This window comes from Pristiophorus japonicus, chromosome 1 (assembly GCF_044704955.1).
Source record: "Pristiophorus japonicus isolate sPriJap1 chromosome 1, sPriJap1.hap1, whole genome shotgun sequence".
NCBI classification, from domain to species: domain Eukaryota; kingdom Metazoa; phylum Chordata; class Chondrichthyes; family Pristiophoridae; genus Pristiophorus; species Pristiophorus japonicus.
Genome location: NC_091977.1, coordinates 267,430,045 through 267,455,341, shown reverse-complemented (window position 1 = coordinate 267,455,341; position 25,297 = coordinate 267,430,045). Strand labels below are relative to the sequence as shown.

At 43.7% G+C, this 25,297-nt stretch overlaps 1 protein-coding gene across 4 annotated transcripts in view; it reads left to right on the top strand.

Annotated features, from left to right (window-relative positions):
* The window catches only part of LOC139270369 (lysine-specific demethylase 4C-like), a 632,979-nt gene that overhangs the window by 106,150 nt on the left and 501,532 nt on the right, over positions 1-25,297 (top strand). For all 4 annotated transcript variants that reach the window (XM_070888436.1, XM_070888434.1, XM_070888435.1 and 1 more), the window contains exon 5: positions 12,055-12,248. In XM_070888436.1, the coding sequence (XP_070744537.1) occupies positions 12,055-12,248 (194 nt within the window). The remainder of the gene's footprint in view (positions 1-12,054; positions 12,249-25,297) is intronic.

Here is a 25,297-nt window from a genome sequence, read left to right as displayed (position 1 = left end):
GGGTGGGGAGGGAAACGGCTGCCTGAACTTTCTGAGGCTTCCTGCACCTTCTGACTGCTGCAAGAAGCCTCAGTGCTGATGTGCTGATGGCAATGTGCTTTTATTAAAAAATGTTCAAACATTAAACAGCTACAAAGAACGACAAAAATGGGCGAGTGCCAATGTTTCCTTCACACTGCGCGTGCGCGAACGCTCCAACGCGCATGCGCAGTGTTGCCGGCAGGAAAAAAACTAATTTAAATGGTACCCGCCCCCTCCCACTTACAAAATCAGCGCGAGTGTAGGCTCCGCCCCCCTGGGCACCGCGCCAAGCAGACAAGGAGCTGTAAAGCGCTCCAGAATCGCGCGGTTTTTTTCATCTGCCACGTTATTGCCCACTCACTTAACCTGTCTTGCAGGCTCTTTGTGTCCTCCTCACAGCTTACTTTCCCACCTAGCTTTGTATCATCAGCAAACTTGGATACATTGCACTCGGTCCCTGCGTCTAAGTCATTAATATAGACTGTAAATAGCTGAGGCTCGAGCACTGATTCTTGCGGCACCCCACTAGGTACAGCCTGCCAACCTGAAAATGACCCGTCCATCCCTACTCTTTGTTTTCTGTCTGTTAACCAATCCTCTATCCATGCTAATATATCACCCCTAACCCCATGAGCCCATATCTTGTGGAGCAATCTTTTTTGTGGCACCTTATCAAATCCAAACGTACTACATCCACTGCTTCCCTTTATCCACCCTTCTAGTTACATCCTCAAAAAAACTCTTAATAAATTTGTCAAACACGATTTCCCTTTCATAAAACCATGTTGACTTTGCCTAATCTTAGCAGATTTAGTGATAGAATGGATATGAGGTAGGAAGCTCAATTCGTGGTCAAATATGACACCAAGTTTGCGAACAAACTTGGTCAGCCTTCGACAGTTGCCGGGAGAGAGATCGAATCAGCAGAATGGAGATTTTGGTGTGAACTGACGACAATGACTTCGGTTTTCCTGATATTTAATTGGAGGAAATTTCTATTCCTCCAATGCTGGATGTCGGACAAGCAGTCTGATAGTATAGAGATAGTGGAGGGTTCAAGAAAGGTGGAGAAGCGGTAGAGCTGTGTATCATCAGCATACATGTGAAAACTCACGTTGTTTTGCCGGATGATGTTTCAGTGCTGTGACAGGAGTAGAAACCTGATTTCAGTGGTTCAAACATGTGGGAAAGTTAGGCATAGATTTGGGAGATGACAGTTCTTTCAAGGACTTTGGAGAGGAAAAGAAGGTTGGAAATGGGATGGTAGTTTGCAAGAACAGTGGGGTCAAGGTGTGTTATAGATGGAAACAGACTTTGACTGAGGGATGTAGAACAACCTAACGTACAATGGAAGCATTGTTCCATATTAGCTACATGGCCGCACAGCTATCTGCAGGTCCCGCGCTGGGGGTGAGCCAGCTTTTGAATAGAAAAACTACACATGCGGGAAATATTGAATGGCTCGTGAAGGGACCCGCGGGACAAAAAAAATTAGAGGTAATGTTGAATGGAACCTGCTTAATTGTAACAGCTCAGAACAACTTAGCAAATTGTATAAAACAGGAATTATTATAAAGCGGCAGCAACAAAAATCAAGGCTGTTCTGGTGCATAACAACTTTTATCTGTCTAAATTTCATACACCATCAAGTTACAACAAGGGTGAATGTAATATAACATCTTAAAATTACATTTTAAGAAGTAAAGAATAATGCTCACATTTCATGAGTTCTTTATGCAAATGTTGAGGAGAAATCTCCCTTTCTCCCTAGCGGATCCACTGAGATGATGGATCGACGCTCTCGATGTAGACAGACTCAAAGAGATAGGTTCGAAATGATTTATTCCGGCAAATGCAGGGGAAGGTCTGTTCCTCGATGCCCAAGACAGACTCTTCAAAAACCTAAAAGTCGGGCCGGTCTTTATACAGATTTCAGTGGGCCGGTCCATAACGAATCTTTTGAAGTGACAGTGATCGAAAACACTATCCATGACAATAACACAAATGTCTCTCCAATCTTTGAAATTACAATTTAACTGCCACAAATAACACAGATGTAAGGCAAAGACAAATAACGGAGTTTGTTACCACATTTGGTTCGGTCAAAGAAAACATTCGATTCACAAAGCATAGAAACATTTGTTAACCCTTATCAGACTGCCTGCTGTGTGAGCTGATCCCTTCATTATTTGTTAACACATTTGGTCCCCCTCTTGACTTCTTTGAATGTGTTATCTCTGCCTCTGGAAATGTGTTTATTTCTACAGGTTTCATTTTATGGGCTCTTCTCAGCGTGCTCCACATTCTTTAGAGTTAAACACATAAAACACATAACTGTTCTATGTATTCCTTCAAAATCTAAGATTCATTTTCCTTTCATAGTTTTACATACAATATGTCGATAATTCCTTAACCTACAACAATCCCCCCTTATGGCCCTTGGCTATACACAAGTAGGCCATACCTTTGAGATTTGTTGAAGAACATCTTCCGGTTTTCCTTGACTTGTGGCCATCTAGCCTGGAGCACCATCACGTGTCTCTCCAAATCTCAAACAGTGCGCCCCTTGCCTGTCCTCTGTTCATAAAAATTTTCCTGCCCCGAGTTTGACCTAGCCTTAATTGCCTTTATTAATCATCGGGCCTTCCGTTTTTCTTGCAAACACAACAAATATAAGATAAATCAGAAATTGAATCACGATAAGTACATGGGATATTATCCTTATCCAAGGATGAATTTGAATGTTCATTCCCCAGTTCCATAGGTGGTGATCTTAATGTCCTCGATATCCTTCCGAATGTCCTGATTGTTCTGCCTGAGAGTACAGTAGACCCTCTGACTCTTGGCGACTGTTTCTCGCAGTTTGACGAGGTGTTCTAGTAACAGGGGCACCTCATTCCCAAACATGTTCACGTCCTTGGCGAATTCCTCCTTTATGTCTCCTGACACCTGTATCGATGTTGACTCTCGTCGATGTGTGTCTACCAATTCCTCCTTTCTGATTCTCACAGGTATTTCCGGAACAAAGCAGAATATAGTATTGGGGATCTGGCATTCCTGCTGATTGTACTTAAAGGATTTCTGATTAGTCGTTACACAGTATTCTCCGTTGCTTACATACGCCACGTGTGTCTTTCCCCATTGTGCGCCCCACAGTTTCTATGGTACAATTTACCTGCATACTAGTAATATTAAATCCGCAAGCTGCCTCAGGATCATAACTAATTTTATAAGGGCATATCATGGTGCCCTGATGAGTAACACATCCTTCCAATTTTGTTCCTACCAAACTGACTCCAAACGTTACAGCATATGGTAACATCTCGTGATAAGTTACATACACACCTTCTCCAATAATCCCTATGTTTTGTACATTATACGCTTCCTTTGGGCTGTCTCCTTCCATAATTATTGGAATTGCCAGTACCAATCCTATTAGTCCCCCTGTATCATTATTACAATTCCACTTGTGGGATATACGTGTATCATTCCCCTGAGTTGGCATCCTTGTATTTCCTTCAAATGCCTGGTCAAATTGACCAATTGGTCATTGCTGATCCATAGGGGAACCTCCCCTCGGTGGATCTATGCCAAATTTTCCCTTATCTGTTCTACTACCCAGGTCCCGATTGTACTGCAGACATCATTCTTAGCTGCCAGGTCAGCAGCTACATGCTTTTCCTTGATTAACTTATTCATGGTCCGTGCGTGGGCCTCGAGGACCGTTGCTACGTCCTGTAATCTAATTGTCAGCACTTGGTCTTCTGTTAACTGTGAATCTTGATTCTGATTTTGTTCCCGCAAAATTTCCTTAATACGAGAAGATAAATCTCGTACTTTATTATCGACAGTTGCCAAATCAATGATGTAAGCCACTGAGGTTTCGGTGTTAAAAACCGTAGCTGCATCATTTACCAGGCCTCGTTTATGTCATCGATGCGAACGGGACCTAATTGGCCCCCTGTTGGCATAGTTACTTTGAGGATTTATTGTACCAATCTTCGGTACAACTGCTGCGTTCCTTTAGAACGCCATTCAGGGAGTTCCAGATTAGTCAAATTCAACACAATGGGTACCAACTCGTATCATATAATATATCTTCACGTTTTACTAACGCTAATCCATTTTGTGGCCCAGGTGTGTGTTCTGGGCACTGGAACCCACTTGTCAGGTACTGTCAGTGTATCTAGTTCAGCTGCCTGTGACGTGGTTGTTGGGGATGGGGTGATAGTGTCGAAATCTCGACCTCCGAAAAGAATGACTCCGACACTTACAGCTCCGGCAGAAGTTTCTTTAATTTACTTGCTAGCAAGGGTAAGGTCATACTCAGCAATGGTACAGCTTCACAAGATATTTATACAGTAAAACCCAAGTTATGGCCTCTCCCTGTGTATTGCTCTGTCTCACAGTCAGTGAATACAGATAAAGAGTTAATTACTATATCCTGGTCCTGACATGGTTTACAGATATTTCCTTTTGTCAGGGTTATCAGTTGGCCAGCCGGCCATTACTCCATGAGAATGAGGTAATGGGCTATCACCTGTCTTGTATTGTGTCAGGATTGTTCAATTTCCTGGTCAGTTTATCGTTTGCATCAAATGGATGAGGTCTCTACAAGAGATAATGGCTGGTGGTTTGAGTCTAAAAGATAAGGGTGGGGTGACATGGAACTCTTGTCGTGTAGACAATAGGAGAGCACCATGGGGGGTTACTTGTCTCAGCATGACTTGTCTCCTAGCTGTCTGATGGCCATCAGCCATCTTCAACCAGGTTTAGCTGTTTACGCAAGCTGACTGATTTTATGCAGAAAGTTCTGGAAGGACCAGGACTCCCTCTTGTAATATATTGCAAGGGGCACACAAATACCGTATGGTATCAGCTTAGATGCAAATACATTTCCACAATAGGCTCGTTCCTTGTTATACCTGGTGGTTGTGGGCATTGTTCCTGCTTTAGGCACAGGACAATTCCCTCTTTCCCCTTTACGAAGTTCTTGACAGTATCATTCCAGTTATTTTAAACTTAGTCGTTGTCTTAGTCGGGGGATCTGCATTGTCGGGGTAATCAGATGTCTCTCACTTTGGCATTCCCGGGTCACACTCCCCTGGCTTGATCCTTACTGCTGTTTGGTATAATATGCCATTATAACTGGAACAGATGACCCTGAACATGTTACACATTCCATTTTCTTGCTATTTCTCCGCCATTCTATCCCAACACCTCTATGTTTCATTGTACAGTTTCTTATGGTCATCTCTTACTGTTTTGTTTGGCTATTATATGTGTTAACGGGCATATTATCATAATATATAGTTTCCCATGGCTCATTCGCTCCTTGTGCCAGCATCAATGTGTACTTCCCTTGTGGGTTAACACAGGACGAGGAGCCCGAGGCTACATTCCTTTTACGCCGTCTCATTGGTGTGATCTTAGGTTCGCATTTCACCCGGACCTGACGAGTCTGTGCTGTCTGCGAGTGACTACTACCCATCGTGCTGTAGGTCATTTGGCTGCCATCCTTGTTCCACCTCACCACAATGGACTCCCCATTGGTGTGGAGGAAGATGCCATGGGACCGATCTTTCCTTAAATATAGGGTTATTGGGCCTTCACATGTCAGTCGAAGTCCAGTATCAGTTGGCACAGATATGGTAGCATCATTGATACAGCTCCCAGCATCGGGGGTATAGTATACCTCCAAACTGGTACCCATGCTTCACCGGAGGATCCCGATCACCAATGTTATCATTAACTACATTTTATACTCGTACCAGCTCTAACTCCTGCTGGTGATTGATGCCTCGCCACTATTGTCTTTCTATCCAGACCTTCCAAAACAGCACAATTATTACAGCAACCGTTATGGTCCCCACTATTGACCATATAGTTCCGTCAATGAGTTCATTTTCCCAGTCCTGGTGTTTTATATAGTACTCCTCAGTTTCGTCATATGGAATGATAGCAGGATCGGCACTCATCTGTAAGAAAAGATAATCCGGTTGTCACCGGTTAATAATTTGAACAGTTTTAGCTGTGTCCAATGCTTCCATCCTCCCTTTCCTCTCATGTATACACATGGCAGGTGTCACTGGTCATAAGCACCTCGTATGGTGCAAATCCTGGTTTTTCAGGGGTTATCAACCATCACCACCTCACCCACCCCAGTGGTGTTTCCCTGTTGCTTATCTGCATCCTGTTTAATATCCTTAATTATTTGTTGATCCAGCGATTCTTGCTTTAAGGTATGCGATTGCTCGCATAATTGTTTACTAAACCTCCTGACTCTATCCCTTGCTGGTCCGACATCCTCCCCTCCTGTCATTATTCCATCCAGTAGTCGCTCAGCTCTACCCGTCATTAATTCGAAGGGAGTCAGTCCTGTCGTTATTCGGGGTGGACCTAAGTCTCATTAGAATACCGGGGAGCAAATCTGCCCATCCCTTCCCGGTCTCCTCTATAGCTTTGACTAAGGACAATTTAAGAGTTCGGTTTATTCTTTCCACCATCCCTGAGCTTTGTGGGTGGTATGGGATGTGGATTCGTTGCTTAATCCCTAACAAGGTGCATGTATGTTGGATTACCTTCCCAGTGAAGTGTGCCCCTGATCTAAATCTAACCGGAGGGGAACACTCCAGCGAGGAATTATTTCTTCTGCAAATATTCTTGCGGTGCAATCCCTTGTGGCAAACGCTTCCACCCATTGTGTAAATTGATCACCCACCACTAGATAATATATTTTTCCCCGAGAATTCAGGAGGGATCCAGTAAAATCTATTTGTAGGTTTTCTCACGGTCCTGTGGGCCTTAACTGGTGTCCCATTTATATCTTTATGGACTTCCCGATAGTCACCTACTTAAAACAAAAGAAACAAGGAATCTCTGGTAATTCTCTTCAAATTAAGATTTCCGATATTCAAAAGATATTACCCACTGAGTTAAAACAGAGTTCATAGCTGCCTGTGAAAGTGTTAACTTCCTTAGTTTTGAAAGCTGACAAGCACAGACACCATCAATCAATGTCAACTTCAGCCTACAGCCTTTTTCAATTTAAACCCTCCAGTTAAAAATTTTACTTTTGTAAAGTCTGTTTTTATTCTCAAAATAAACATTCAGAAAAGCAACTTTGCACATAATAGCAGAAAATTTTAAAAGTTCGGTTTGTAATAAGTTAATTAACCTCAATAACTCCAATCTTAAACTACCAATGCCACTTGAAAAAAGGGGAGGAGCCAGTCCAGGTTATACTCTTGTAATAGTCTCCTCTCACCCTTTCCAGTCCAATCACCCTGTGATGAACAGAATTACATGCCAGTTGTGACCCAACTAGAGTTCTCCACAGTTCAAGCATGATGTCCCTGCTCCTGTATTCAATGCCTCAACTAATAAAATTCAAGGATTCCTTCTTAATCATCTTATCGACCTGGCCTGCTACTTTCAGTGACCTGTGGACCTGCACTCCAAGGTCCTTTGCTCCTCTACACTTTTCAGTGTCGTACCATTTAATGTTTGTTTTATAATCTGTTGCTCCCTATAGCTTTTAGCACTTTCCTCTGCTAATGCCTTTAATTCATTATTTGGATTCCCATTGAACATTTCTTTTTAAATTCCTCACTTTAAAAAAAAAAACGATCATCATAGCAACTAACCGACCCTTATCTTTTGCATTTCAAAGAGCAATCTTTCACACCACGTGTGTCGGGAGTCTGTTGCAGTTATAACAGACTTCGGGTGTCCTACCCGCTCCCCGGTCTCTAATTAATGGGGGCTGCTGGCAGTTGTTTATTTTTCCTGTGTCCTGCCTTTCTTTCTCGAAACTGGCTACCTTGTCTTTTAATCTTTTATTTTCCGACTTCCACCATTTTCTTTGTCAGCGAGTGGGTCATCTGGTTTCCAATTAAGAACTTAAATTAATAATGTACTTTTGTAAAATTTCATGCAGCGATGCTAGAGTTGGTTAGTGAACTAAATAAAACAGCTGTAAGCAGAAAGGGTTAGCTCCTTTGCAGCTTTGTAAGAAGGCATGATGTCATTACGTGACTTTGCGTAATTCTTTTTTAAACTCTTCCCTGATGCAAGTGCTCGCAATGACTGTCTCTCATCAGAGAATATGGCATTTTAGATTGCCTTTAAACTTTCTAGCATTTATAAAGGTTTCCAAACCCGAAATTTAAATTTCTTTTACTGAACTAGAAATTTTTCTGTAATTTAGAATAAATTTCTCAAGCAACCAAACGACAACTTTTATTTTTCCTAGCAAAAATAAATTATAAAAATACTGAATTAGTTTTTGTTTTTAACAAACTTCACACATTTTACACGAAGGGAAAAAGAGGGCGGAGCTTCCCTTAGCTTGTAACTCTGAGAAATTTATGCAGGCTTTTTACAACTGAAATAAATGATGCTTTTAACGTTCAAATTGATAAATCCGTACCTGCGTTTTTAACTTAAAATCTAGTTCAATTCTGAGTACACAATGAACATTTACTCATACGTTCCCAGATTCTGCTTTCTTTTTAAAAGATAGGCTTTCAGACAAAATAAAACATTAATTAACTCTTTCCCCCCCCCCCCCCAAACATTCCACAGTCAGGAAAACTTCCAAACACACACACTTTCACATCTTTCTCTTTTTTTCCCCCTCTCAGCTAAGAACTTAGTAATCGACTCCCCCGGATCCTCGATGGTTATTTCGTCCATCGGCTAAGAACTTAGTAATCAACCCCCACCCCCCCGGGTCCTAAATCCATGGTTGTTTCGGCCATCCCTTTAAAATCGTAAGCTTAGCGGGTTTTTCTCTACCACTGCTTCTGGGTGATTCTGCGCAACTTGCGTTTCTGCTCTTTAACAGATCTGACTCTCTGGTTCATTCCATAGATACGCTGCTTTACAAGTACTTTCCCAACCCGATTTTTAAATCGTAAGACTAGCGGGTTTACTCCCTACCACTACTTTCGGGTGGCTCTGCGCAACTTGCGTTTCTGCTCACTAATAGATCTGACTCTCGAGTTCACCCTATAGATTCGCAGCTTTACAAGTACTTTTACGACCCCAATAGCACCTTCTCCTGGGTCTGTCTCAAATTTGTTCGGATACCTCAGTATTACCGGGTGACCAGCATTGGGTTGAACCCTAACTATTGGGTGGTAACTTAAAAATACTCAACCCTTTTGGTTCGCCTTTGCTGGTTACAGATGGGCCTTACGCTAAACATTCGTAAGACAAAGGTTCTCCACCAGCCTGTCCTCGCCACACAGCACTGGCCCCCAGTCATCAAGATCCACGGCGTAGCCCTGGACAACGTGGACTATTTCCCATGCCGCGGGAGCCTCTTATCAACAAGAACAGACATGGACGACGAGATCCAACACCACCTCCAGTGCGCCAGTGCAGCCTTCGGCCGCCTGAGGAAAAGAGTGTTTGAAGACCAGGCTCTCAAAACTGCCACCAAGCTCATGGTTTACAGGGCTGTAGTAATACCCGCCCTCCTGTACAGCTCAGAGACAAGGACCATGTACAGTAGACACCTCAAATCGCTGGAGAAATACCACCAACGATGCATCTGCAAGATGCCTGTGCGTGGATTTTTTTAACGTGTGGTGACCGTTGCACACCAGCCACCACACGGGCTTGACAGAGCTAGGCCTTTATCCAGTGGCAAGGGTTAACCAGGATGACTGGAGACTTGATCTGCTGCACGGATCGAGTACGCACACATCGCAGTGTGGGCTGGCCCATGCTGCCCCTGGGCCCTCACCTCTCCTGGACTCCATACCCTCATTCGCCGTACCTCCGCCACAATGTTCCAGGGCCCGGCGTTCCAGCTCTATTTATAGCCCCAACCTGCGGTACTGTGGTGTTGTTGCCGGCTACTTGAGATCCATGAATTGGGAACCAGCATGGCACTAAGCACAATATAAAAGTGTCTTCAAAGGGGAACTGAAGTAAAATGGCACAGCAGTTTACGAAGAAGAACAGATTGGTATTTTAAAAAATTGGGAATGGACTGTTCACATACTTGTCTATCAAGAACATCTCCACCTCTTCTTGCCCCTGTACTCTCACCTCAGGAGTCCATTCATGCCCCCTCGTCTTCCTCACCAACATGCTATCCCTTGGTGACAACATCTGCATTCATGAGATCAGCTTCTACATATGCTGATGACACCTAGCTCTACCCGACTGACCACCTTTCTCAACCCTCCACTGTCTCTTTGCTCCCTGATTGCTTGTCTGACATCCAGTCTTGGATGTGCCGCATTTTGTTCTAGCTAAACATTGGAATGACTGAAGTCGTCTTCTTCGGTCCTTCCATAATTCTTTGCAACTGGTTCAGTTTCCTTCCCTGGGCACTGTCTGAGACCGACCCAGACCTTTCTGAAGCTTTGTGACCTATTTGACCCTGTGCTGAGCTTTTAACCCTTGAAATCACAAAGGTCACCTCTAACATCACCTGACTCTGCCCTAACCATAGCCTTTCTGGTGCTAAAACAATTCATTCATGCCTTTGTCATCTCGAGACTTAACTAATCAAATGATCTCTTGGCTGGCCTCTCATTCTCTACCCACTGAAATCTATCCTTAGAGTGCCCTCTATTGATATTTTGTGTAGTTTAACTATTTTCAGCTTCTTCTGCAACAAAAGCCCCATCATTTACTTCTGATATTTAATGGTACGGTTACAGTTTTTTAACCACTATCTAAAATGATTGCCTATTAAGGAATTAAAATGCCGTGGAAAAATTGCAGTTTTAACTGTCTGTTTTATTGTACGTAAAGAGTACAAATTGTTCAAATGTATTGTTTCTTACTAATTTACTAAGATTTGAATTATTTTTAAACGTCTTGCCAAAACTGAATTTTGTCAGCTCTAGTCAATATCCAGGACAAACTTGGACACAGATCCCGCGGATACCTGACACTGGTGGCTGGTGCCGGTTGAGTGGATTTCTTTGGGTTTTGGGCGAGGGTGCGATGGTGGAGCACATAAATGGGAGAATACATTCAAAAGTACTTCTCCTTGAGCCTTTTTTTTCTGTCTTTAAGCAAGCCGAGAGCATATTTCATTCAGCATATGGTTGCCCTATATTTTGCCAGGAAATGCTTCTTCAACATAGCTTTGGTTTTACTGTTGTCACTGGAATGCTGGCATATTGAGAATTTGTTTTGGGTTCATTTCAGTAGCAAGCAAAGCCTTTTTATTGTAATGTCTGCTTATCAGCCGAAGAGAATTGGCTGCATGGACTTTTAAACTTTATTGAATAACAACTGTAATTTATGGCTACTAATCTCGTAATTTCCTAACCTCTAAGCTCTGAATCCAGGTGACATGATAATATCTGCATTGTACAGCCAAATACAAAGATCATTCCCAGCAGAGTTAGAACATGCAGGAAGTCCAATCATCAAATTTGTGGCTGGGTTGCACACTGCCTTTCAACCTCGAGTCCTGGGTTCAAGTCCAGAGTATTACATGCCCCTCACTACTCCATCGATGTTGGTGCATTTTGTGCTATGCCTTCTTTCTCTCTAATCTCTCTCTTTTGACAGCTGGAAACTGGATTATGCTCCTTCATACGACCAGTAAAGGTAGTTTCCCAAGGTTTTATAGCCTGTTGCAGTGACTTTACACCGAATTGTCTGTGCGATTAGCCACCGGCAATAACGGGCATACTGCTCAAGAGATGCTTTTCTGCCTCAAACTGTCTCTGCTGTTTTGGCTTTACTTGGAACTGGCTGGTATTGACCAAGAGAAGTGGACTTGCTTTGCAACCATTAGCGTTTCCTACCTCGAGCAAAATAAGGTGCTGATTTCCACCCCCCGCCCCACCCCCAAGTGTTGCTGTATTTATCCTTAGCAAAATATTCACACCGGATGGTGGTGAACAGCATCATTACTAGAATCAAACCAGTGTAAATAAAGTGTTTTTAAAAAACTAATTAGGTTATCGCTATAACTTCCGTTTCCTTAACACCGTAGCGCACTGTATAGTTGTACCATCCAGATGATTAATTTCAAATGTATTTATTTTCTAGGATATTGATGAGTGGAATATCAGTCGTTTGAATACAATTTTAGATGTGGTAGCAGAAGAAAGCGGCATTGCTATTGAAGGTGTGAACACACCGTATTTGTACTTCGGCATGTGGAAAACTACTTTTGCTTGGCACACTGAAGATATGGATCTATACAGCATTAACTATCTACATTTTGGAGAGCCAAAATCTTGGTAGGTGTAACAGCTATGTTGCGTTCAAGTTTTATTAAATATTTTAAAGACTGGCAAAGAGTATAATTTTTGCTTCCCCCCCTTCCCAAATATACACTGTTTAAAAACAGATTTATACAGTGAATAATACACAACCTGCAGGATATGTAATAAGGCAGCATGTCGTTCGGTTGAGGCGAAACAATATTGCTTTCATTCTGAGGTGGCCTGTTCGCTTGGTAATAACTTGAGATAAGTTTGTATACATTATGCTGACTAACGAGTACAGTACTTTCGTTTTTTTTTTGAAGTTTTCCATTTGATCATTTTGCTACTGGTGGAATATCACTCAGTGATAGAGAGGCAACAATATTGTGCCATTTTAGAAATGGTACTGTGCTGTTACTGAAAGATGAATGACTGTTTCGCAAAATATTAGTGTGTGCGTGCAAAATCCATAATACACTTGCGCACTTGAAGCATTAACTCTCCCTGCCCTAGGGTATTCTTGAAGATAATTGATGACTCCACAATTTTGAATCGAACAACAGCCTTGAAATCCCGGTTCCTTCTTCCCGCGGACGTTCGACTTAATTCTAGAGAAAAGATGCGCACTTACCTTTTGCTGCTGCGCCCACCAGAGGTCCCGGTCCTGAGGCCTCCTCTCCCTGCGCATGGGAGCGCATGCACGTCTGGACGGACGTAGAGCTGGACTGCAGTCACATGGCACTGGGCAGTCAATCCAGGTAAAGTGTTTCCTCATTCATAATGGGAATTCCGTAAGTAGGAGTTCTCATTATTATGATTGAGAAACATGCCCCAACACCAAAACACCAATTAAAAAAATAGAAAAAAAATCACATATTTAACTTTAATTTAAATTAAATTAGATATGGCCCTTACGGCTAAAGGGATATGGAGAGAAAGCAGGAAAGGGGTACTGAGGTGAATGATCAGCCATGATCGTATTGAATGGTGGTGCAGGCTTGAAGGGCCAAATGGCCTACTCCTGCGCCTATTTTCTATGTTTCTAAAGTTAATATATGTCTCAGAAAAAAATATATATTTTTCCGATTTAAAAAAAAAATGTTTTTTAATTATGGTTTAAAATAAACTTACCTTAGTGGGCAAGGTTTTGAACATGAAAATGGGTTTTTAAATTTTATTTTTATATGTTTTCGTATGTTTTAAAACTTTTACGCTGGTAAAAGTAGGCTAAGAGTTTTAAGGACATTCGCAGGGCAAGAGATGGGCAAATAGCGCAATCACTGGAGTTCAGAAGAATGAGAGGGGATCTCATAGAAACATTTAAAATTCTGATGGGTTCAGACAGGTTAGATGCAGGAAGAATGTTCCCAATGTTGGGGAAGTCCAGAACCAGGGGTCACAGTCGAAGGATAAGGGGTAAGCCATTTAGGACCGAGATGAGGAGAAACTTCTTCACCCAGAGAGTGGTGAACCTGTGGAATTCTCTACCACAGAAAGTCGTTGAGGCCAATTCACTAAATATATTCAAAAAGGAGTTAGATGAAGTCCTTACTACTCGGGGGATCAAGGGGTATGGTGAGAAAGCAGGAATGGGGTACTGAAGTTGCATGTTCAGCCATGAACTCATTGAATGGCGGTGCAGGCTAGAAGGGCCGAATGGCCTGCTCCTGCACCTATTTTCTATGTTTCTATCTTGCCCAATGCGAATGTCCTTGCTGCCGAGCTGCGTGCGCTCTGTCAAATTGTCAAACTTGACAGATTGGAAAAGCCGGTTTTTGGCGCCTAATGCGTCGCGTGCCGAAAACTGGCTTTTGCGATGCCTTCCCAGTCCGTACAGAATCCGTACGGACCAGGGAGGCCGGGATTTCAGGGCCAACATGTTTCTAGCTTTTGACATTTTTCGCTTTGAGAACAACAAATAAAGGTTTATAGTACTAACCAGCACTTTGAGCAGTATTCTGCACCCAATTCGAAGCGAAGTGCTGAAATGTCCTTGTTGTATATCGAAATGCATAAATAATAATTTCTGTGACACTGGTTTACGGCAGTTTATCCAGATGTAGACCAATACCTGGAGCTTATTTTAGGTCAGCTGTTCTATTTGTCACTGTCTCCTGGACTCAGCTCCACTTCCCCGCCCGCTCCTCATAACCCCTTATCCCATTATCGTTTAAGAAACTGTCTATTTCTGTCTTAAATTTATTCAATGTCCCAGCTTCCACAGCTATCTGAGGCAGCGAATTCCACAGATTTATGACCCTCTGAGAGAAGAAATTTCTCCTCATCTCTGTTTTAAATGGGCGGCCCCTTATTCTAAGATCATGCCCTCTAGTTCTAGTCTCCCCTATCAGTGAAAACATCCTCTCTACATCCACCTTGTCAAGCCCCCTCATAATCTTATACGTTTCGATAAGATCACCTCTCATTCTTCTGAATTCCAATGAGTAGAGGCCCAACCTCCTCAACCTTTTCTCATAAGTCAACTCCCTCATCTCTGGAATCTTCTCTGAACTATCTTCAAAGCAAGTATATCCTTTCATAAATATGGAAACCAAAACTGCACGCAGTATTCCAGGTGTGGCCTCACCAATACTTTATATAGCTGTAGCAAGACGTCCCTTCTTTTATACTCCATCCCCTTTGCAATAAAGGCCAAGATACCATTGGCCTTCCTGATCACTTGCTGTACCTGCATACTATCCTTTTGTGTTTCATGCACAAGCACCCCCAGGTCCCGCTGTACTGTGGCACTTTGCAATCTTTCTCCACCTGACCGTCTTCAGTATATCATTTGAAATGATGCAACTGAAGATTGCATAGCACTTGTAAACAATGGTGTTGAAGGCTTGAGAGCACACTGCTATCGTAGTCTGTTTATAAAGATGGATGACAAATTCAATAAGCATAAAATCGGAATTAGACTTCCGAATTTCGTGTTGTGATCGACGCCCGCAGCTATATTGACTCGGGCATTTAGTCGTCTAGGACAACCGCCTGAAAGCAGTGAGGTGCCTAATATATGTAAACTAGGGTACTACGTGTGGTTAAAGACCCTTCTGCCAAGTTGAACTGTGGATGCGCTATATTCGTTCAGTCGACCAGGCCAACATCCCCAGCATTGAAGCACTAACCACACTTGATCAGCTCCGCTGGGCAGGCCACATTGTTCGCATGCCAGACACGAGACTCCCAAAGCAAGCGCTCTACTTGGAACTCCGTCACGGCAAACGAGTCAAAGGTCGGCAGAGGAAACGTTACAAGGACACCTTCAAAGCCTCCCTGATAAAGTGCAACATCCCCACTGACACCTGGGAGTCTCTGGCCGAAGACCGCCCTAAGTGAAGGAAGTGCATCCGGGAGGGGCTGAGCACCTCGAGTCTCATCGCCGAGAGCATGCAGAAATCAAGCGCAAGCAGTGGAAAGAGCAGCGACAAACCAGTCCCACCTACCCCTTCCCTCAACGACTATTTGTCCCGCCTGTGACAGGGAATGTGGTTCTCGTATTGAACTGTTCAGCCACATGAGGACTCATTTTTAAAGTGGAAGCAAGTCTTCCTCGATTCCGAGGGGCTGCCTATGATGATGATGATGATGATATTCGTTCATTGTAAAAACCCACCCACAAATCCTCGGCGGCAACAATCAGAAAGGATTATTTAATGGGATCCTCAGTTGCATTCAGGTAGCCCCCTGGTTAGTCGTTTCAGACTGCTTGTCGACTTCTGGGCCTATTTCTGGCTTTTCTAGCTGATTCAAAAATTTTGGAGAGTTTTTTTTGGAGCAGCAGGAAAAATTTCTGCTCGGTGGCTCGTGCACAAAGTTACTCTGCCAAGCTGGGTGTGCGGCTCAGTCTGAAATTAGGCTCATCCTATCCCCCTGTGCTTCTGCACACTTGTGCTTGGTTAATCTCCCAGTGCAGACCCCGCTAACTGACCCTCTAAATTATTCGGGGTGCCGATTTCTCATCTGGTGTCTGCATGGCTAAGGTCGAGTGACAACGCGTCTTCGAGGGCTGCCCTCTTCCTCTCCTGCAACTGTGAGTGTTACTTCTGATGGACCTGGAAAGAGAAGAGAGCTGAGGGTTGGCGATTAGTGACAAGGGTTAGCAGAGACAGATGAATCATAGAATCACAGAAATTTACGGCGCAGAAGGAGGCCATTCGACCCATCGTGTCTGTGCCGGCTGAAAAAGAGCTACCCAGCCTAATCTCACCTTGCAGCTCTTAGTTCGTAGCCTTGTAGGTTACGGCACTTCAAGTGCGTATTCAAGAACTTTTTAAATGTGGTGAGGGTTTCTGCCTCTATCACCCTTTCAGGCAGTGTGTTCCAGACCCCCACCACCCTCTGGGTGAAAAAAGTTCTCAACTCTTCTCTAATCCTTCTACCAATTATTTTAAATCTATGCCCCCTAGTTATTGAACTATCTGCTGAGGGAAATAGGTGCTTCCTATCCACTCTATCTAGGCCCCTCGTAATTTTATACACCTCAAACAAGTCTCCCCTCAGCCACCTCTATTCCAAAGAAAACAACCCCAGCCTATCCAATCTTTCCTCATAGCTAATGCAATCATATCTTTCCTATAATGTGGTGACCGGAACTGCATGCAGTACTCCAGCTGTGGCCTAACTAGTGTTTTATACAGTCCAAGCATGACCTCCCTGCTCTTGTATTCTATGCCTCGGCTAATAATAGGCAAGAATCCCGTATGCCTTCTTAACCCACCTTATCCACCTGGCCTGCTATCTTCGGGGATCTGTGGACATGCACTCCAAGACCCCTCAGTTCCTCTACACTTCTGAGAGTCCTACCATTTAATGTGTATTCCCTTATGTTACATCACACATGGCACAGGACCTGTAGGAATGGTGGCCCTCCTCCTGCTTTCATCTGCGCCCTGTTGTGTGCCAGCTTGTCCTCAAAGAAGAAATGGAGTGGGTTACTGTGTGGCCTGTACGTGCAAGGGCAGAATAGTGCCCATGGTGCGTGAAAGATGCTCTCAGATGTGGGAAAATTAGGTGAGTAATTGTGTGCAAAGTAGCAGGTGTAGAGTGTGCAAGTAGTCGCAGAAGGAGTTTCGGTAAAGTGTGAATGAAAAAAAAAGACTTGCATTTATTTAATGCCTTTCACAACCCCAGGAGGTCCCAAAATGCTGAACAGCCAAAGAGGAACTTTTTGAGGTGTAGTCACTGTTGTAATGTAGGAAATGTGGCAGCCAATTTTCACACAGCAAGCTCCCACAAACAGCAATGAAATTAATGACCAGATAATCTGTTTTAGGTGTTGGTTGAGGGATAAATTTTGGCCAGGATACTGGGGCTTGCTCTGTTTTGAATAGTTCTGTGGGATCTTCTACGGCAACCTGAGAGGGCAGATGAGGCCTTGATTTAACGTCTCAACTGAAAGAAGATACCTCTGACAGTGCAGCACTCTCTCGGGTGCAAGGCAGCTTTAAATGGTGTCACTGTTGCCTGATTTTTCGCTCCTCCAATCAGAATGAGTAATGTTGGCGGCTCACCAATAATAATCAAATGAGGCACAGATACCAGTTTAGCTCATGCCTCTTGTCAATGCCATTGGGCACTCCGAGCCATCACTGCACTCGTTTTGTGCCTGTTTTTGGCACAGATTAAATTTCTCTGCCATTGTCACCTAGTGGCACAGAGTGGATACTTCAACAGTACAGTTCAAATGCAGTGCTCCTCTTGAGATAATTATTCCTTGCTGCTCTGAGATTCAGGGCTACCATATTTTGCTAGTCGAAATTGGTAGTATTTGAACAAAAACTGTGAGCATGATTTTTTTTAATGTGAAGAATCTTGCTGTCTGACTTCAGATTTCAAAATTGCTTGGTCACTACTCTGCTTGGATCAGTGAAAATTATGACGCATTTATTTATACAAAATTAATTTTTTCCAGGATTGTACTAGTTAAGCATATTGCAAGAACATTCCACTCATGAGAAGGCTTTTTTTGTGATCGTGCAGGATTTTGTTCTCAGCAGAGCTTCTTTCTGTCCCATGGCTCCTTGTGTTTCAGATGTTCTCGAACACTTTGGATCCATCTACATCAATAAATTGTACAGATAATTAACATTTTAGGAGACGAGGAGGGGAAAGTGGTTTTATGGATGTCGGATAGAATGAGTAGGATATCTTTCACTAGTAGTTCATCCGTGTAGTCATTTCAACCATTTTCGATTGAGTTTTTAATGTACGGATACAAGGATGAAAAAAAGGGAATGTTCCTCCGACAGCCAGAAGAATATAGAAACATAGAAAATAGGTGCAGGAGTAGGCCATTCGGCCCTTCTAGCCTGCACCGCCATTCAATGAGTTCATGGCTGAACATGCAACTTCAGTACCCCATTCCTGCTTTCTCACCATACCCCTTGATTCCCCTATATGGTCCAGAGTGTGCATGCTTTGGGGTTGAGCGGCATAATAGGCACTGGCTTAAATCAAACCTGAAATTATGTAGATGTCTCTGGCTTACCATCTGTTATTTTGTATGTCGAATTATGATGTAACCCCAGACTTGAGATGTGTAGCCCAATATTTAAATGTTGGTTTCAAATTGTGTGCTTAATTAGCAGCTAATATAAGTAAGAAAGTTTAATCGAAATAGATCAGATTACACATTTTGGTAGCTACACAATCTCGAATCGTTCTTTTGGTTGTGCTTTAAGATTTGCCCTAAGAATATCCTTTGCAGATCTGATGCAAGATTCTGATTTTGATATTTTTACAGATGTGAAAGGTGATCATTAGGTGTGAACAAGTAATAAATTATCCCAAACTAGTTCAAAATAAAGAATGAAAAAGCAAGAACAGAGAATGCTTTTCATAGAAACACAGAAAATAGGTGCAGGAGCGACGATTCGGCTCTTCGAGCCTGCACCGCCATTCAATCAGATCATGGCTGATCATTCACCTCAGTACCCCTTTCCTGCTTTCTCTCCATACCCCTTGATCCCATGAGCTGTAAGAGCCTCTTGAATATATCCAATGAACTGCCATCAACAACTCTCTGCGGCAGGGAATTCCACAGGTTAACAACTCTCTGAGTGAAGAAGTTTCTCCTCATTTCAGTGCTAAATGGATAACCCGTTATCCTTAGACTGTGTCCCCTGGTTCTGGACATCCCCAACATCGGGAACATTCTTCCTGCATCTAACCTGTCCAGTCCTGTCAGAATTTTATATGTTTCTATGAGGTCCCCCCTCATCCTTCTAAACTCCAGTGAATAAAGGCCCAGTCGATCCAGTCTCTCCTCATATGTCAGTCCAGCCATCTTGGGAATCAGTCTGGTGTACCTTCGCTGCATCCCCGAAATAGCACGAACGTACTTCCTCAGATTAGGAGATCAAAATTAAACACAATATTCCAGGTGAGGCCTCACCAAGGCCCTGTACAACTGCAGTAAGACCTCCCTGCTCCTCTACTCAAATCTCCTAGCAATGAAGGCCTTCTTCACCGCTTGCTGTACCTGTATGCTAACTTTCAATGACTGATGTACTATGACACCCAGGTCTCGTTGCGCCTCCCCTTTTCCTCATCTGCCGCCATTCAGATAATATTCTGCCTCCATGTTTTTGCCCCCAAAGTGGATAACCTCACATTTATCCACATTATACTGCATCTGCCATGCATTTGCCCACTCACCTAACCTGTCCAAGTCACCCTGCAGCCTCTTAGCATCCTCCTCACAGCTTGCACTGCCACCCAGATTAGAGTCATCTGCAAACTTGGAGATATTACACTCAATTCCTTCATCTAAATCATGAATGTATATTGTAAATAGCTGAGGTCCCAGCACTGAGCCCTGCGGCACCCTGCTATTCACTGCCTGCCATTCTGAAAAGGACCTGTTTATCCCAACTCTCTGCTTCCTGTCTGCCAACCAGTTCTCTATCCACGTCAGTACATTACCCCCAATACCATGTGCTTTAATTTTGTACATCAATCTCTTGTGTGGGACCTTGTCAAAGGCCTTTTGAAAGTCCAAATACACCACATCAGTGGTTCTCCCTTGTCTACTCGACTAGTTACATCATCCAAAAATTTTAGAAGATTTGTCAAGCATGATTTCCCTTTCATAAATCCATGCTGACTTGGACCGATCCTGTCGCTGCTTTCCAAATGCGCTGGTATTTCATCTTTAAAAATTGATTCCAACATTTTCCCCACTACTGATGTCAGGCTAACCGGTCTATAATTACCGGTTTTCTCTCTCCCTCCTTTTTTAAAAAGTGGTGTTACATTAGCTACCCTCCAGTCCATAGGAACTGATCCAGAGACTGTTGGAAAATGATCACCAATGCATCCACTATTTCTAGGGCCACTTCCTTAAATACTCTGGGATGCAGACTATCAGGCCCCGGAGATTTATCGGCCTTCAATCCCATCAATTTCCCTAACACAATTTCCTGCCTAATAAGGATTTCCTTCAGTTCCTCCTTGTCACTAGACCCTCGGTTCCCTAGTATTTCCGGAAGGTTATTTGTGTCTTCCTTCGTGAAGACAGAACCGAAGTATTTGTTCAATTGGTCTGCCATTTCTTTGTTCCCCATTATAAATTCACCCGAATCTGACTGCAAGGGACCTACGTTTGTCTTCACTAATTTTTTTGTCTTCACATATTTTTAGAAGCTTTTGGAGTCAGTTTTTATGTTCCTGGTAAGCTTCCTCTCATACTCTATTTTCCCGCTCCTAATTAAACCCTTAGTCCTCCTCTGCTGAATTCTAAATTTCTTCCAGTGCTCAGGTTTGCTGCTTTTTCTGGCCAATTTATACGCCTCTTCCTTGGATTTAACATTATCCTTAATTTCCCTTGTTAGCCACGGTTGAGCCACCTTCTCCGTTTTATTTTTATTCCAGACAGGGAAGTACACTTGTTGAATTTCATCCATGTGAACTTTAAATGTTTGCCATTGCCTATCCACCGTCAACCCTTTAAGTATCATTTGCCAGTCTATTCTAGTCAAATCACGTCTCATACCATCAAAGTTACCTTTCCTTAAGTTCAAGACACTCGTCTCTGAATTAACTATGTCACTCTCCATCTTAATAAAGAATTCTACCATATTGTGGTCATTCTTCCCCAAGGGGCCTCACACAACAAGATTGCAAATTAGTCCTTTCTCATTACACATCACTCGGTCTAGGATGGCCAGCCCTCTAGTTGGTTCATCGACATATTGGTCTCGAAAACCATCCCTAATACACGCCAGGAAATCCTCCTCCACCGTATTGCTACCAGTTTGGTCAGCCCAGTCTATATGCAGATTAAAGTCGCCCATGATAACTGCTGTACCTTTATTGCATGCATCCCTAATTTCTTGTTTGATGCTGTCCCCAACCTCACTACTACTGTTTGGTGATCTGTACACAACTCCCACTAGCGTTTTCTGCCCTTAGGTATTCCATAGCTCCACCCAGACAGATTCCACATCATCCAAGCTAATGTCCTTCCTTACTATTGCGTTAATTTCCTCTTTAACCAGTAACGCTACCCCACCTCCTTTTCCTTTCTGTCTATCCTTCTTGAATGTGGAATACCCCTGGATGTTGAGTTCCCAGCCTTGGTCCCCCTGGAGCCATGTCTCCGTGATGCCAATTATATCATATTCATTAATTGCTGCCTGTGCAGTTAATTCGTCCACCTTATTACGAATACTCTTCGCATTGAGGCACAGAACCTTCAGGCTTGTCTTTTTAGCACACTTTGCCCTTTTAGAATTTTGCTGTAATGTGGCCCTTTTTGATTTTTGCCTTGGGTTTCTCTGCCCTCCACTTTTACTTTTCTTCTTTCTATCTTTTGCTTCTGCCTGCATTCTACTTCCCTCTGTCTCCCTGCATAGGTTCCCATCCCCCTGCCATATTAGTTTAACCCCTCCCCAACAGCACTAGCAAACACTTCCCCTCGGACATTGGTTCTGGTCCTGCCCAAGTGCAGACTCACCGGTTTGTACTGGTCCCACCTGCCCCAGAACCGGTTCCAATGTCCCAGGAATTTTAATCCCTCCCTTCTGCACCACTCCTCAAGTCACGTATTCATCTGAGCTATCATGCGATTCCTACTCTGACTAGCACGTGGCCCTGTAGCAATCCTGAGATTACTACCTTTGAGGTCCGACTTTTTAATTTAACTCCTAGCTCCCTAAATTCAGTTTGTAGGACCTCATCCCGTTTTTTGCCTATATCGTTGGTACCTGTATACACCACGACAACTGGCTGATCACCCTCCCCCTCCAAAATGTCCTGCAACCGCACCGAGACATCCTTGATCCTTGCACCAGGGAGGCAACATACCATCCTGGAGCCTCGATTGCGGCCGCAGAAACGTCTGTCTATTCCTCTTACAATAAAATTCCCGATCACTATTGCTCTCCCACTCTTTTTCCTGCCTTCCTGTGCTGCAGAGCCACCCGCAGTGTCATGGAATTGGGTGCTGCTGCCCTGCCCTGATGAGTCATCCCCCCCCCCCTCCCCCCCCCCCCCCAACAATACCCAAAGCAATGTATCTGTTTTGGAGGCGGATGACTGCAGGGGACCTCTGTACTACCTTCCTTCCACTGCTCTTCCTGTTGGTCATCCATTCCCTATCTGTCTGTGTAACCTTTACCAACTCACTAAACGTGCTATTCACGGCATCCTCTGCATCGCGGATGCTCCAGAGTGAATCCACCCGCAGTTCCAGTGCCACAGTGCGGTCTGTCGGGAGCTGCAGCAGGATACACTCCCCGCACATGTTGTCGTCAGGGACACTGGAAGCGTCCTTGACTTCCCACTTTCATGTCCAAAGTGCTTCACAGTTAATGTACTTTTGAAGTTTAATCATTGTTATAATGGTGGCAAATGCATTCAGTTTGCATACAGCCAGGTCCCATAGAAACATAGAAAATAGGTGCAAGAGTCGGCCCTTCGAGCCGGCACCACCATTCAATATGATCATGGCTGATCATTCACCTCAGTACCCCTTTCCCGCTTTCTCTCCATACTCCTTGATTCCTTTAGCTGTAAGGGCCATATCGAACTCCCTCTTGAATATATCCAGTGAACTGGCGTCAACGACTCTCTGCGGCAGGGAATTCCACAGGTTAACAACTCTCTGAGTGAAGAAGTTCCTCCTCATCTCAGTCCTAAATGGCCTACCCCTTATTCTAAGACTGTGTCCCCTCGCTCTGGACCTCCCCAACATCGGGAACATTCTTCCCGCATCTAACCTGTCCAGTCCCGTCAGAATCTTATACGTTTCTATGAGATCTCCTCTCATCCTTCTAAACTCCAGTGTATAAAGGCCCAGTTGATCCAGTCTCTCCTCAGAGGTCAGTCCAGCCATCCCGGGAATGAGTCTGGTGAACCTTCGCTGCACTCCCTCAATAGCAAGAACGTCCTTCCTCAGATTAGGAGACCAAAACTGAACACACTATTCTAGGTGAGGCCTCACCAAGGCCCTGTACAATTGCAGTAAGACCTCCCTGCTCCTATACTCAAATCCCCTAGCTATGAAGGCCAACATGCCATTTGCCTTCTTCACCACCTGCTGCATCTGCATGCCAACTTTCAATGACTGGTGAACCATGACACCCAGGTCTCGTTGCACCTCCCCTTTTCCTAATCTGCCGCCATTCAGATAATATTCTGCCCTCGTGTTTCTGCCACCAAAGTGGACAACCTCACATTTATCCACATTATACTGCATCTGCCATGCATTTGCCCACTCACCCAACCTGTCCAAATCACCCTGCAGCCTCTTAGCATCCTCCTCACAGCTCATAACACCACCCAGTTTAGTGTCATCTGCAAACTTGGATATTGCACTCAATTCCTTCATCCAAATCATTAATGTATAATGTAAAGAGCTGGGGTCCCAGCACTGAGCCCTGTGGCACTCCACTAGTCACTGCCTCCCATTCCGAAAAGGACCCGTTTATCCCGACTCTCTGCTTCCTGTCTGCCAACCAATTCTCTATCCACGCCAGTATATTACCCCCTATACCATGTGCTTTGATTTTGCACACCAATCTCTTATGTGGGACCTTGTCAAATGCCTTTTGAAAGTCCAAATACACCACATCCACTGGTTCTCCCTTGTCCACTCTACTAGTTACATTCTCAAAAAATTCCAGGAGATTTGTCAGGCATGATTTCCCTTTCACAAATCCAAGCTGAATTGTACCGATCCTGTCACTGCTCCCCAAATACGCTGCTATTTTATCCTGAATAATTGATTCCAACATTTTCCCCACTACTGATGTCAGGCTAACCGGTCTATAATTACCCGTTTTCTCTCTCCCTCCTTTTTTAAAAAGTGGTGTTACATTTGCTACCCTCCAGTCCATATGAACTGATCCAAAGTCAATAGACTGTTGGAAAATGATCACCAATGCATCCACTATTTCTAGGGCCACCTCCTTAAGTACTCTGGGATGCAGACGATCAGATCCTGGGAATTTATCGGCCTTCAATCCCATCAATTTCCCCAACACAATTTTCCACCTAATAAGGATATTCGTCAGTTCCTCCTTCTCACTAGACTGTCAGTCCCCCGTACATCCGGAAGGTCATTTGTGTCTTCCTTCGTGAAGACAGAACCAAAGCATTTGTTCAGTTGGTCTGCTATTTCTTTGTTCCCCATTATTAATTCACCTGAGTCCGACTGCAAAGGACCTACATACGTCTTCACTCATCTTTTTCTCTTCACATATCTACAGAAGCTTTTGCAGTCAGGTTTTATGTTCCCAGCAAGCTTCCTTTTGTACTCTATTTTCCTCCTCCTAATTAAACCCTTTGTCCTCCTCTACTGAATTCTAAATTTCTCCCAGTCCTCAGGTTTGCTGCTTTCTCTGGCCAATTTATGTGCCTCTTCCTTGGATCTAACACTATCCTTAATTTCCCTTGTGAGCCACGGTTGAGCCACCTTCCCTGTTTTATTTTTACTCCAGACAGGGATGTACGACTGTTGAAGTTCATCCATGTGATCTGTAAATGTTTGCCATTGCCTATCCACCGTCAACCCTTTAAGTAACATTTGCCAGTCTATTCTAGCCAATTCGCACCTCATGCTGTCGAAGTTAGCT